At 38.5% G+C, this 15,370-nt stretch overlaps 2 protein-coding genes across 2 annotated transcripts; both read left to right on the forward strand.

Annotated features, from left to right (window-relative positions):
* The first annotated feature begins 3,099 nt into the window (after window positions 1-3,099).
* LOC103705885 (cyclic dof factor 1-like) lies at window positions 3,100-6,817 on the forward strand. Its single transcript, XM_008789770.4, has 2 exons — window positions 3,100-3,320; window positions 4,935-6,817. The coding sequence occupies exons 1-2, from the start codon at window positions 3,183-3,185 to the stop codon at window positions 6,321-6,323; spliced, it is 1,527 nt and encodes a 508-aa protein (XP_008787992.2). The 5' UTR covers window positions 3,100-3,182; the 3' UTR covers window positions 6,324-6,817.
* Window positions 6,818-12,589: 5,772 nt separating this feature from the next.
* LOC103705990 (calmodulin-like protein 7) lies at window positions 12,590-13,457 on the forward strand. Its single transcript, XM_008789920.3, has one exon. It carries the CDS (start codon window positions 12,703-12,705, stop codon window positions 13,297-13,299), a length of 597 nt encoding a protein of 198 aa, XP_008788142.2. The 5' UTR covers window positions 12,590-12,702; the 3' UTR covers window positions 13,300-13,457.
* Window positions 13,458-15,370: the final 1,913 nt, after the last annotated feature.

The raw sequence follows: 15,370 nt of genomic DNA on the forward strand, positions 1-15,370 counted from the left end.
ATATTTACAAATCACTAAAAAATATTTTACTAATTTAAGCATCTATAATTAATTTAAATTAGATATACTTTAATCTTTTAAAAATAATGAAGAATATATAGATGTCATAGATTCAATAATAATAATTATATCAAGATCAAATGAAGAATAGTATTATCAAAATCATCACCTAATATTCTAACTTGACCAAGTCATGATCTTAAAAAAAAAAATTGATAATGTGGTACAATTTTTTTTTGACTTATCGATCCAACTAAATCATAAAAGATTTAGCAAGTTCCAGTTTAGTTTTAATTTTTTTTAATAGATTTTTTAAATGTGCATCCTTCTAAATATGAGAAATTGCACGAATATTCTCGCAAAGTTTCTATTTACGTACATAGCTTTATGAGTTATTTTGTATATCTACCTATAAGAGTATTTCAGCCATTTTATTTTAGAGCCATTTAATTTAATTTATAGACTTTAAGCATATCTATCATAAAATAGATGGATTGCAAGACAATCGTTGATAATTCATGTTTTCTCGAAAAATGAAAAGTAAAGGAGAAATATTTCTTCTCTTTGGTCCTAAATGTGGAAAAACCCTAGACGAGAAATAAAAACAGTTGAGCTAGCCTAGTAGCCTACTACTACTCATGAATTAAAGAGCATCTCTCACAATGTCAAGAGATCATGCTAAATAATGTACTTGAACGATGGTGTTCGTAAGCGAAACTTATATCAGTTCACCAAGGTGTAACAACATATATATAATGCTATCATGCATAACTTGAATGGTGCACACTTATATAATCATTCACCCAAAAACAAATGCTAATTTGTGAAAGCATAATATGGTATGGGAGAGAAACCTTAACATCTTGTATGATCGAATAATTATTTCCATCAAATGAAATCTCATTAAGTTTCTTAAATACCGATAAAAATTTTAACTATTAAATATATATTATAAATAGTTACGAGTTGTATTACATTTCGGATCATTCATATCTATCGAGAAACAAATAGCACTGTAGACTGGGTGGCTCATAGCCGAGCACTTCCATAATACTTTATGGATCATATATGTTTCTTTTCTATTTTATAATTTTTTTTTCTAATTTTATAGAATGCATCGGTATTGAAATGATATGAATTTTTTGTTTTATCAAAAAAAAAAATCTACTAATTTACTTCTTCGGGCAGCCTTATTGCTTAAGGTGGACCAAGAATAATTATAATCGATGTTTATATTAAACAAAACTAATATTAAAAAAATCTACGGCCACCTCCTGATCCTCGCCACCCACCGAACTGACACGTGTCGATGTGAGTACTGTGGGTCCCTATATTCCACGTGGAGGGTGATGACCGACAAAAGCTTCTGAAGCGAAATTTATATTGGCCGGACACACGTGCGATGTGGGAGAGGAAGTTACGGTATGGTCGGGAGGGTTGACCATGGAGGTGCCTTTTCGAGTGGGGCCCGCCGTGAGGGCAATACAAAGGACATTTGAATGGGACGGCCACCTGGGTGACCGGCGGTTGCCGGTAAGCCGGCACTGGGGCTCTGCTACGGAGGGCGCTGATATTTGTGTGGGATTACCTCCTATCCATGTCTCATTTTTCCGACTTCAAGTGGCTACTTTACCTTTTTGATTTTTAATTTTTGGATTGAATGTTAAGCTTATCATTTTCCTCCTTTCTCTTCTCTCTTTCTCTCTATATATATCTAATCAACCCCTCTCTTCCCTTCTTGTTTCACCCTGCGATGTATGTTCGTTTCTTCAACTCTTATAATGATTCATTAATACTCTGTTCTTTATTAGAAGAGTGCTTATATATAAGAAGGGGAAGATGTGTCTGTAAAGAATTTTTCAAAGAATTTGACAACTTCAACTAAGAACAGATGAGTTTGATAAGTTAGTGTCCATATTCAGAAACCAGAAGGGGTGTTTTCTTGGAAAAAGAAGGAAAGTTTGAATGATAAAACAGAAATAAAAAGGAGAAAAGCTAATATAAAAGAATCAACGAATGGAAAGAAGAAAAGAAATCATGAATTGGATTCAATAAAATATGTCAGGTATGTTCCACCCGCCCTAACAAAAAAAAAAAAAGTAACTACTTTGCCATGTCATAAAGAAAATAACTACTTTACCCCCCAATTCAACCCCCTCTATATATTTTCGCAAACAATTTTTGGTTTGGATTAGGTACTTCATAACTGCTTATTATTCAAATTCTAAAGAGAATATATTTAAGCTACAATTTTTTGAAAACAAAAGTGTTAAAAATTAAGATACCAGTTCGATTTATAGATTTTCTTTATATGCTAAGCTAGAAAATAGATGATATGATTTGAATATTGACAATCCATGCCCGTATCCATATTTTTTAGCGAATATAAATATAATTATCGATATTAAAATTAATATGTATATTTTTTTAAACGAATACATATAAAAATAGGATATTAAGCTATTCACATTTGTCCTAAACAAATATGAATATAAATATGATATTAATTATATTTATATTTTTATTATAATATAAATTTAAGTTGAATATTATTTTTATATTAATTATTTTTTTATAAAATTGAATAATAAAAATTAATATAAAATGGCAAAATCATAAAAGCTGGAAATGAAACCCAGCACAATGCTAGCCCAAGGCATTGGCAGTGTCCAAATGGCCAGGGCCAGTTTTATGACATCTCCAACCTTTTTCCATTAGATTAGATTGAAAATGGAAAGGAGGGGCAAATGGGCACATGCCTGTGCCGGATGTGGGACCCAGATGTCCCCGCATGGCCGTATCACCGTCCATTCCAGACGATGACGCCATCCCATATGATCACCATGAACCGGTGGCTCCGCTTCCGCTGACTTGGACTCCCACCTGGCATCCAGTCACCGCCTCCTACAACGGTCGCCAGTATTTTAGATCACCCATATTCCCACCCACTGGATTATGTGGGCCCCACTCTTTATGGGTCCCACGCGATCGTGGTAGAGTTGCGTTGAGTGTATCGAAATGCGGTGCGAATGTCTTTCCACGTTTTAACCGGCATCCCCAGGTCACCTTCTCGGGTTTCTTTTACAATTACCCCTCTCGCTTTCCGCGCTCGCTCCTCCTCCCCACCGAGGTGAACTTCCAAATCCTTGGACTTGGGGTGGAGAGATCGTGGCGGCGGGGAGATGGCCGACGCGAGAGATCCGGCGATCAAGCTCTTCGGTAGGACAATCCCTCTGCCGGAGGGACAGGCCCAGGTGGAGGCCGGAGAGATCTCCGTCCCGGCTCCGGCGACGGAGGAGGCGCCGGCCGTCGAGGAGAAGGTGAGGAGAGAACGGGATTGCCCTTCTTTGTTATGACCTCATCTTCTTCTATGGTTTGAGTGGTAGTTAGTTGAAATGGTCGTTGTTTGTTGTTCATTTTGTTGGTTGATTTCGTTCTTTATTTTATGGATTTTTTTTTTTGATTCTTGGTTGTGGATTGAATGAATATATGATTGAAAAATTATATTTTTTCTATCATAATTTCTTAATGGAAGATGTATTGATATTTGATTTGAGGTGTTCCGATGGTAAAATTCATCTTTTTTTTTTGGTTTATGCTTTGATGCTTTTTAGCTAGTGGATACACGATCAATTTTTGGACTTCAATTGCTTACCGTGATTAATATTCTGTTTTCTCGTCGTTCAAACTTTGGAATTCATGAAAAAAATAAGTTGATTCACATATGTTTTTTGAAAAAATTGAAAATTGATTCCTTTTCGGATGATTTTGGATACCAATTACTAAAGCCCTAAACCCTGTCTAATATGAATAGATTCTAGTAAGTTTCCCTGGATATAGATTCAAATCTGATAAAAAAATATATTTAAAAAAAAAAGAGATTTCAGCTGTTGCTTTAAATCTCAAAATAATGATATGACCCGGGAAATGGACATGAATCCCCGTTATAAATCTTGTTTATCACCTAAAAATGAACTGCATGTCTTGATAATGCACCTTCTATAAACAGAAACTCCGGTGGTTGAATCAAGATTCATTGGGGAGAAATGTGAGCTTTAATGTTGGTTATAATATTGGTTCTTCTAAATTTAGAGGATAATTAGGATGTAATGTTTTTATGTTTGATGTTATAGTTGATATCTTTAAGCTATTTTAAGGGGGTTTGCATGTGTTGCAAGTATTATCTGACCAGAGGTCTAATAACTTCAATGCCAAAAGAACATCTATAATCCATCAGGAACAATTTATATTTCACTAATAAATCATTATTAGGCAGACAAATATTCAAAAAGAAGGTGATTCAAAAGGGCACTGAATTTTAATTTACATCCATTACATGAATAACAGTGCTTTAGACATTGTTAAATGATCAACAGGCAACTTATAGAACAAGAAAAGGAAGAAATGATCAAGTAGCTAGTTTACAACATTACAAGTAATTATCATATCTAAATAGTTTGCATATGTTGGCATCCACTTATTCTCAAAATCAATCATATTCAGCACCAGTATTTCTCCACTTTTCTCCCGCATTAAATGATGGATGGAGTATGATACATGGTTGGCAGTGATCGCCTTGAGAGAAAAACAGACAGCTGATCTACAATTCCTTCATACATTTCTAAGTAGGACTCTTCAGATTCAGGAAAGTTGAGATGCCTAACTATGTAAAATAGGAGGAGGAGCTATCAGGATAACCACTTGAAGGTTCTGTACAAAAACTAGTTCCAACAATGTGAACAAAGTTAGAAAATTAATCAGAAATTTTAAGGTGCTTTTTGGTGGAAGTATTAGGTTTTTAGTGATGATTGTTGAAGATTGTCGACTCTTTTCCATTTTGGGTTTACATATACACTTAATAACAGTTTTTTCTCCTGCTGGTTGCTGCTTTTTCATTTCATTGCAAAGTGTTTTGATTGGATCCTGTGTTTCAGGATGAAAGAAGAGAAGTCATAGATACTGAAGTCAAAGATTCGATTTCTGATGCAGCAGAGAAGTTGGACCAGACTAAGCCAGTTAGCTGTTCTGGTTCTAACAGTGGCAAAGAAGATGACCATCACATGTCCAGTCGTGATGACAATGCGGTGGCAGATCCTAAGCCTGAGAAAGATCAGACTAAGGCCCATGCCTCCATCCAAGAGAAGGTGCTCAAGAAGCCAGACAAGATTCTGCCATGTCCTCGCTGCGACAGTTTGGATACCAAGTTCTGTTACTATAACAACTATAATGTAAACCAACCTAGGCACTTCTGTAAGAATTGTCAGAGATACTGGACTGCTGGAGGGACAATGAGGAATGTTCCAGTAGGTTCTGGAAGGAGAAAAAATAAGCACTCTGCATCACATTGCCATTATGTGACATCTGATGGAATGCCATGTAATCGAGTAGATGCCTCTGATTCATGCAGTCATCAGGCTCTTCCTGCTGGTCTTTCTGCTCCCATGAGGCCCTTGAAAGGAAATGGTACTGTCCTCAAATTTGGTTCAGAAGCACCACTTTGTGAGTCCATGGCCTCTGTGCTTAGTCTCGGAGAACAGAAGAGAAATGCTGAGACAGACTTTTCGGCTGGTGGAGAAAACAGGGAAGAAGCCTCTTGTAAATCTTCTGTGACACCCTCTAATTGTGTGGAAAATGATCATCATGAAATTCCAGTTCACATTGAACAAAATGGCTTGCAGGGCTACTGTAATGGACTAACTCTGATGCACCACCTTCAAAGTTTTCCTGGGCCTCCTTGGATTTACCCATGGCATCCAGGATGGAACAGTGTTAGTTCCATTGCTGCAGGTCAGTGCTCTTCTGAGCTGGTTTACAGACCGGAGAATGGCAGTCCGAATCCAGTCCCATGGTGCCCACCTATGATGACCACTCCTGCTTTTTGTGCACCTACTATTCCATTCCAATATGTGCCCAGTTCATTTTGGGGTTGCATGTCTAGCTGCCCCAGTGGAATCCTGAATATTCCCTGGGTTGGATCTAATGGTGGCCTATCACCATCATCATCTGCAAGCAGCAGAGGTTGTTCAGGTAATAGCTCTCCAAACTTAGGCAAGCATTCTAGAGATGCTGCTTTACAAAGCGAGACAGAGAAGTCTTTATGGGTTCCCAAGACCCTGAGAATTGATGATCCAGATGAAGCTGCAAAGAGCTCTATTTGGGCAACCCTAGGTATTAGGCCTCATAAGTCCATCAAGAAAGGTGGCATTTTTAAAGCTTTCCATTCTAAAACTGAAAACAAGGGTCACACAACAGATGCTGCTCAAGTCCTACTGGCAAATCCGGCAGCATTGACTCGATCACAGACATTTCAAGAGAGCACATGAGGGGATCTGCTGTGATGGTTCCTGTAAAGAACTTCAATTGCATGGACTGTTAATGCAAAAATGCCCCCTTGGTTTAAGCATATTGGAGTTGCTTTTATTTGTGGCCCTAATATGGTGTCACTTCGTTAAGTTATTTGATAAACGATGATTCATGATCACTTCTGACAGAAGGCTGGCTTCAGAGCTTACTCATGCTTTTCCTTAAGCCGCCACTAGAGCTGTCAGGTTTGTGAAGATTTTCCATTGGCTCAAGAACGTTGTATCATAGAGGGGAAAAGTTATTACCTATAGCTTCTCTGAAACATAGTTTATTAATTATTACCTCTCTTGCATTACGAGTTGGAGTTTTATGTCCAATTATGTTAAGACAAAGGGCTGGTTTTTGTTTATATCTCCAATAAATGATGTTCGAATGGTGGGAAAAGCTACAAAAAGTACACGTCCAAATCCATGAACTCTTCTCTAAATGAGATCAAGGTATACATTTCTTATCACGATGTTGTATGATTTTCTCTATTCAAATATTGCATGCATGCAGGCAGTACTATTAAATTGGTAAGTTTTTATGTTGTTTTTTAACGCTTCAAAGTATGACTTCTGCATCTTCTTCAATGCCTATGATGGAGGAGGTTGAAAGTTATGGAACATACTGTTGCTTTCATCCACTCGGTGTCTCATATGTGGTGACAATTTGTTTTATATACCATTTTGGTAATGATACTTGCTTATTGCTTTTGATACTTTGAGCATCATCTATACTCCCTGAAAACCATTGTTGAAGATTTACTGTAATTCATTAAAGTTTACCTATCATACCTATATAACTATAATAGCTCAATAATTAGCTTATTTTTTCCAAATTTTGTACATCAATCATGCGACAGTTGAAAGATGGCAGTATAGCATTTGCTGACAATAGGGAGCAATTATATCACATGGTATATCTATACTTTTTGCAAATTTTGGTTGAGTTATATTGCAAGTATAGAACATGAACAGAGTAACTAGGTCATTTTACGTCAGAACTAAAATGTAATGTGCATGTTGTCATAGCCTTTTGTTGAAGAATGTTTGAAACTGTTGTATGGCCTTGTGTATGAGAATTGCTTGATATCTTATGCTGCTTGATTAGGGATCTAAGGTTTTCCATCATCTTTGAAGCAAGACAACTACAGTCCTGGCACCTTTTAGTTTGATAACACCGGTCTCCTGCTCACTGTAACCTACTTTGCTTGTCGCTGTTGATCTTTTGTATCAAGGTTTTTCTCCATTGTACCGGTAACATTTACTTCTATTTGCTCAAAATTGGTTTTGACATTAAAGCATTAGCAGCAGAATACTGAGTTTGTGGTGATTCAGTAGTAGTTGGTCGCTTCATCATAGAAGTTACTGCTGGAGCAAACTTTGTGCCACTATCATTTACAACATTTGACACTGTATAATCACTTCTTTCTCGTGCAAAGGAATTCTGCTTGTTTTGGTCTAGTGCTGCTGTTTGCCACCTCAAGGAGATAGGGATCTGCTATTTTAAGCAAATAGGCTTCGGATTGTGATGGACAAGTGTATTTTCCAATCATGTTTTCTTACTTCATAATATAGTATATCAGGGATGAAACTTTAGGGAGGCTAATGGTATAACCTAGGGTAAAAGGAGATAGAGAATGAGAAAAAATTCATGATATCTGGAAATTCTAATCTAAGTGGACTTTCCCATCTCAATAATTTCAGCTTCTTTTTTTAATAAAAAATTTCTCGAACTACGTAAAATTATTACATATTTGTAAAACATCATTTAAAATCGCAAATCACCATTATTTCTATGTAGGGTGGACACCATCTATCTTTGACATTCCCTGGCATTCATATTTAGAGGTGTTTATTTATTTATTTATTTTGCATGAAAACCATGGAGGTTTTTTGCAGGCTTGGATTATATCATCTTAAAGCTTTAGTGGCTAACTGCTTCGTGGGATGGCAAGATAATCACCATGGTACCAGTACCCTCTCATCGTAACCATAACCACCAAGCCTTATTTGAGTTAGATAATTTTAGCAGTTCATGGCTGAATGGTTTTTGCAGTAGTTTTCCAGAAAATGAAATGATCAAGAGCTGTTCAAATAATCAAGGGCTGTTTGTTCAGTTACCTCCTTATCTAGATATCCTTTATTCTCATCTGCTGTTAGGTTTCCTTCCATGGCGTTGTGGATGTGATGTCTGCCTTCTGGCTGGCCACGACTTTAACATCCAACTAGAGTAGGTAAAACTACTGCTAATCAGCAAGTTGCCTGAATAGATTCAATGTCCTTTTCATTCTCCAATTTAAGTACCTTGCAGATGGTAAAATTAGATCAATTGGGGGCCTTTTTAATTGGTAAGTAGGATGGGGAAAGTTTGCCTGCCTGGATTGAACTCTTGATTTATGTTTTTTTCTGTTATTAAATATTGATTTTCAAGATTCGTGAGCTTTGACTTTAAATGCAAGTATTTGATCATTAGAACATCCATCACCACAAATCTGTATTCCAGCAAATATTCATAACTAAGCCTTTTTTAAAAGGAAAAATTATCTGTTTCTTAGTTAAGAATGAGGACTAGCAAGGAAGGAGAAATAAATGTCAAACAAGCTCCAATATGAGCATAATATGGGTAAAAATTCTGCAATAGATAGTCCCATTCATATTCATACAGTGGTGCAGCAAACTATCTTAAAGGTCATAGATCTGAAGCTTGGCAGACATGTCACGTAAAATCTGGCACATGGTTTGTACATTTTATGTGGCTGCAGATGTGTTAAATTTATGCAGAATTCAAGTGTGAGATATGTAGGAGTCAGAGAAGTTCCAATTTATTTTGGTTGGCTTGAACATGAATTTATTTTGCTTCCTTTTGTGTTATTCTAGTAGTCTTGATCCTGGAGAACCTTGTCCGATCGATCTGAGGGCAATCCTTTAGTTGCCTGGATGGTCTTATTTCAGATGAAGGTGGTGAGAAGAAAAGGGGAAGGGTAATGCTTAGAAGAGTGGAGAAGACGAGGGAAGAGGAAGGGAAAGAGGTAATAGTTGAAGGATAGAAATAGAAACAGAGGAGGGGAGGCAGAGGTAATGCATGGAGAGCTAGGAAAGAGGAAGCTAGGAGGGTAGAGGAGATTATATTCATGGTTCGAGAGGTTAGAAGAATTACAGATTTTAGGTCTATGAAGGATTATGTTATAGGTCGGTTTGGAAAATCCAATACTTGCATTCAACCTATTTTATCTTTTGATCATATCTTCATGATGTTTGACAATTAACTTGACCCGAAATGTGCCCTCTCTGCGGCCTGAGGTTCTGAGTTCTATTCAGGATGGTGGCACTCTCACCGCATTTCTCACTGTAAAAGGATCCAAAATGTGAATAGGTTTCAATCTTTAAGACCTGGTCCGGACCCCTGTTGTGGATGCGGATTGGTCTGATCATTTTGCAGCCATAATCTCCGCATCTAATTATTTTCTTTTGATGATGCATTCCTTAACGAGTGCATGTGTCAAGTTTATTTTTTTCTTCTCGAAAAGAAGAAAAACAGATACATGGGTAAAGAAGTAAAGGATGTTTTGGTTTCAATGTGTTTGCATGGATTTTGTCACCATTTAGAGTGTAAGTTGCCAAGACAGAGAGGCTGTATCGTTTATTTTGTTTGGGGGAGGGGGAGCAAAACTAGGCAGGCTCCTCAACTGCAAAAATCCGAGATTACGTGAGCAAGAAACATCATGGATGACGTGGATTACCCATACCGTAAGGCAGTCTAGAATTTATATCAGTTTACTTCACATCAAAGCATTTTTCTTGACTTCAAAAAACAAATCTCAGAAATTGCACAAGAAAATTTACTTAGCTAACCATAAACGTGGAACATGGTACAGAGTTCAAAATTTTTGCTGTTATGTAATATTAACGTTCAAATTTCATGAATTGTGACTTTGAAATCTAGGTCTTTAAACGTCAGAAACTGTCTCCATAAATCTCAATTCTAGCAATTGTTCATAAGCTTTTTTTTTTCGTTTTTCTTTTTCTTTGGTGCAATAAAGTTGCTCTGTTGCTTAATTAAGAATAAGGGGCTTACAAGGAGGGAGGAATGAATGCCAAACATACTCAGTTACTCATAACATTGGCAATATGTGTGCAAAAATTTTACAGTTGATGCTTCCTTTCATATCGACAGAGTCATACAGCACAGGTCACTTAAATCCCAGCGGCATGTCGCATGTGGTTTACTCATTTCATGTGGCTGCAAATGTAGACATAATTTCAAGTGTAACATGTATGACAATTGGGGAAGTTCCAATTTAGTTTGATCCTTTTGATCTATCAGCTTATTCCAATTGTTAGGTCTCGGGTTCCCAGTCTCATTTCGGATGGTAAACATGAGAAAAATAGAAGGGAAAGGGAACCAACAAACGGGGATAGAGGAGACGGAGAGATCCATGAAATAGGGAGCTACAAGAGAGGAGGAGATTTTGTTCATGGTGTAATAGACTGAAATAGTTATGACCTTAAGGATTATATTGTTGGTTTGGTTTGCAAAACCTATTACCTCTATTCCATCTATGTTATCTTTCGTTTGTGGTCGGGTTCAGATCATATATTTATATTTTCGACTAATAACTTAGCCCCAAATGTGTCATGTCTCCTTATCTAATTCTTGCGAGGATGCATTTCTTATCTTCTTCTTTTTTGTTTGTAATTAAGATGCATTCCATATCTTAACAGATAGTGTGAGGATCCATGCATGTGTGTATTTAGTCTCACATCGGTTATTCGCTGGATAGATCTTAGATACCTATATAGGATTAAGGAACCCAAATAATATCTTCTGGCTAGCCATTTTGGGTGAGGTCCTGGGTTATAACAAATGATATTAGAGTGGACCCAGCCTGTAACCTATGTGGACTAGGAGACACTGCAGCATAGTTTTATTGGGGCTGACCACAGGCCGATCGTGGTGTTTGTGATTAGATTTGAATGGATTTGAATCCTTAGTCTGACGAAGACGTCAGGGCTTAAAATGGGGGGAGTATGTGAGGACCCATGCGGACGTGTGTTTAGTCCCACATCGGTTATTTGCTGGGTAGATCTTGGGTACTTATACAGGATAAAGAAACCCAAATAATACCTTCGGGCTAGCCATTTTAGGTAAGGTTCTGGGTTGTTACAGATGGATGAGTCAACACGCACGAACAATTTGATATCAATAGATTCTGTTGTCATCTTACGTTGAAGCTGCAAATATGTGGGCTACTTTTGTGTCTATTGTTTATTTTGGTGGGCGAAGGGGGAGGACAAAACTAGGCTCCTAAAGCCCACTGACATGAGATTACATTGGCTATAAGCAATGTATGACGTCGAATCGCGCACATCATCGCCCGCACCCTAAGATAGGATTGAAACACTTTGCTTGACATCAAAGCATCTTTCTTGATGACTTCAATTCTTTGTCAGAAATTGCAATGTGATTTAATCCATGTGCGCCTCCTAGAAATAATTAACTAATCTCAAATGTGGATTATGGTTGACTAGCAACGTCCTAGTGCTCGTTTATCGGTTTATGTCAGCTGGATATCCTACAAGTTTTAAGACGCTACTTTGTCATGGGAATCCGATACCAGCAACTGCCTGTTGTTACGTTGGTTTCAGTCACCCAGGGACTTACAAGGAAAGACTTCATTTAAAAAAAGAAGACCGAGTTCCATAAATATAAGGAAGACTGAGTTCCATAAAAATAAGGAAGACCCACAGTATACATTGTAAGTCAATTGTGGACTCGGTCAAAGTCTGAGCTTTTCCAACCTCTACCAGAGGTCACTGAACCCATATGTTAAAGACTTAAAACCTTTATTATGAGATCACCTTAAGCTGACTGGGTTGTCTTTTTTATTGCTCTTCGACAGCTTTTTCGGAGACAGCTGCATGACCACACCTCTTCTTCTAAACTATTTTTTTCTTTTTGCTTTAATTGGATGTATTTATACTAAAACTGTACGATCTATCCCGAAAAAAAAAAAAAAATGTTGGATGCCATGATCAAATGGAAGGCGGTGCATAGAACTGGGTATGGGCTCAGGTCCATTGGGCCATGTGAATAGTTGCTTTGGTCAAAGGTTGGTCGCTTTCCAGACCCGTTCACGGAAGTTGCAGGAATTATTACGTGGAAGAAAGGAATGGAACAATATAATTGCATGGAAGTAAATTGCAAAACGGATTTGCTCTTCCCACCACCTTCCATGCACTTGCCTGGAAGCTAGACTCCTTTACGGGCAGAAAAACCTTATAAATGGCCCTTCATACATGACAGAAGGATCAGGTCGTCATCGCTTAAATCTCATTCACACCAAGATAAGTCGCGATGGAAGGCTCCGTCTTCTTCAACTTAATCGCATACTTTACGTCCTTTAGAGTTTGCAACATAGCCATCTTCACCAGAGGAATCCTTTGCGGTTGTTTACTGATCATCCGCCTTCTTTTCACCCCCATCAAGTGTATCGTTCAAGATGAGCCCTTTGTTGAGGAGGAGGAGGAGGAAGGCGAAGACGAGGCCTTGCCGCCCAAGGAATGTGAGTCATGCAACAATAGAGGAGAACTAACCTATGATGATATTAAATTGGTCATGAGAAGTCTTGGAATGGTGGGTTGGAGGAGTGATGAAGTGGGGGAGAGTGGAGGTGATGGCAAGTGCAAGGAGTGTAGACTAGTGGAAGGAGTTCATGTGTTGTTGGAGGAGAAAGAAGCTAGTTTGGAGGAGTTGGAGGAAGCATTTTATGTGTTTGACAGGAACGAGGACGGATTCATTAGCCCCAGGGAACTATGGGCTGTGTTGAGGAGGTTGGGATGGGAGGGGATGAAGCTGGAGGATTGTGAGAGGATGATACGAGTATTTGATGAGGATGGTGATGGGAGGATTGATTTCAGAGAGTTCAAGAGCTTGATGGAGAACGCTAGCTAAGTAGCTTATTTTCTGCTCCTCTTTTCTTTTTCTTTTTTTGTCCACCCCTTTCAGTACTGCCTGCAAGGAGTTTGTGGTTAGATGCTCCGTTCTGCACTCAGTTTAATTTTATGTTAGTATGAATGATCAGAATGGTACTTAGCTTTTGATATGGCAAATGGCTTGCATATATGCCTATGAATGAGCTTGTCACTTGCTACAGTGCCTACCCAACACCTTAAATGGTTAATCATTTTAATGGTTGCGTATGAACTTGAACTATGAGAGCGTTGAGAGTAAATGTGAATCCTATATCCGGTAACATTGCCTTATCGATTATTTATTTATTAATTTTAGTGTGTCAGCTAGAGTCGAAGTTTGTTAGTATTGACTTAAGTGTCACTTCAACGAACCTGAGTCAAGGCTTGATCAAGGGTCAAGTTGTATAATCCTAGTCAGCTTAGGATTTAAATGCTAGCGGGAAACATAAGTACTTGATCTGCTCCTCTTTCAGAAAAGGTTTTGATACATCTCCGAATCTATATGTAAGTTGGATAAGTCTCACCCTTCCCCCTGTTGTGTTATTGGCCGCATCTAAACTGGTGATGGGGTCTGAGCAAGAGTGGGTAGAAATGGGCCCTGTCCATACAAGTTGCATTCACCTCCATTCTTTGACGGTAGAGCTCCCATGTTGCTCCAATTCCTTGGTATTTCAACACATAGAACTTGCTTACAAATTTAGGGCTGAAAATGCTTGTAATCGGCCTAAATATTGCTTGGTATGAGGGGTTATGCATTCCGGGTTAAATGTTCATTGATTAGATGCGTTTAGCTAATAACCATTCTCTAATTTTTGGGCTTTTGATGCTCTAATCTTTTTCCATTCATCAATCCTAGGTTCGATGCTTAGCAACTAGCCGGCTGTGAAGGGCTAGGGTTAGGTAACAATCACTGAACCATGTTTCAAGCCTTAGACCACCCGTTTTCTTCTATTACTTAATTTGTTTTATAAAGTTCAATGTTCTAGGGTCTGAGTTGTCTAACAATTATTTGTGAATTTTCTGTAATTTTGGGACTGTTACTTTTTTTCCTTAAATTGCTTTTTATCATCTAAATGGAAGACTAGCTAGAAGCCAGCTCTCCTTTTCACAAAGTCCAACGATGATACTAATTCCCCCGAGGCTCATCAGGCCGAGCCGTCTTCTAGTTGGGCTACAAGCTAGGTTCGAAAGAGATTGGGTTTGGACTTGAATATAGAATTCTTGTATTTTTCAAGCCAAGCTCGAGTATATCATTGGCTCCGTCTAAGCCCGAGCCTGAATAAAGCCTGAAATAGAGCCCAAACTTAAGCAGCCGAGTATATTTCAAAATTAGGCTCGAGTCATAAGTGGTTCAATCCAACCTTTTTATATTATATGGCCTGATCAATTTGCAGGCTCAATCCGTAGACTCGATTCACCGATCGCTAATCTCCCCACCCTCTCCCGCCTCCTCTTCTCCTTCCCTCTCTTCCCCAAAACCCTAGCCATTTTCTAGGGTTTATCCTCCCTCCACCTCTCTCTCCATCTAGGATTTCTACCTTAGAATGATGAATTACATGTTCCAGAGGTCAGCTTCGATTGCCTTCTTGATGTTGAGGTGATACCTAGCCACCCTAGTCTCAACGGAATCACTTTGGTTGTCGTCATTGATCTCTGCGAAGCCCTTGTCCTCTACCACTGCCAGTATATTCTAGCCATTCCATGGTATTGTAGTCATGGAAAAGCTTGGGTTCGGTGGTGTTTCACCGAGGGAGTTCCATTTCTCGGCGGAACCACTGGGGTTCAAGGCTACTGATGTGGCTTTCACGGAGTACACTATGGGGGACTTTAACGATGGGGAGAAAGGGAATGTAAAGAGAGGGGATGAGGGGCTGGAGATTGTCAAGCTGGGGATCTCATAGGAAATTATCGCTAATCTTGCAAGGAGGGGAATCATAAGGCCTTTTCCTATAAGGGTATTGGCGCTTCTATTATTGGGCGGAGAGGGGGGGGAATCAACCTTTCCTCCGATATCGAAAATAACTCTATCTATGTCTCACCCACCCTATCAA

Source organism: Phoenix dactylifera, chromosome 12 (genome assembly GCF_009389715.1).
Source record: "Phoenix dactylifera cultivar Barhee BC4 chromosome 12, palm_55x_up_171113_PBpolish2nd_filt_p, whole genome shotgun sequence".
In the NCBI taxonomy this organism is placed as follows: Eukaryota; Viridiplantae; Streptophyta; class Magnoliopsida; order Arecales; family Arecaceae; genus Phoenix; species Phoenix dactylifera.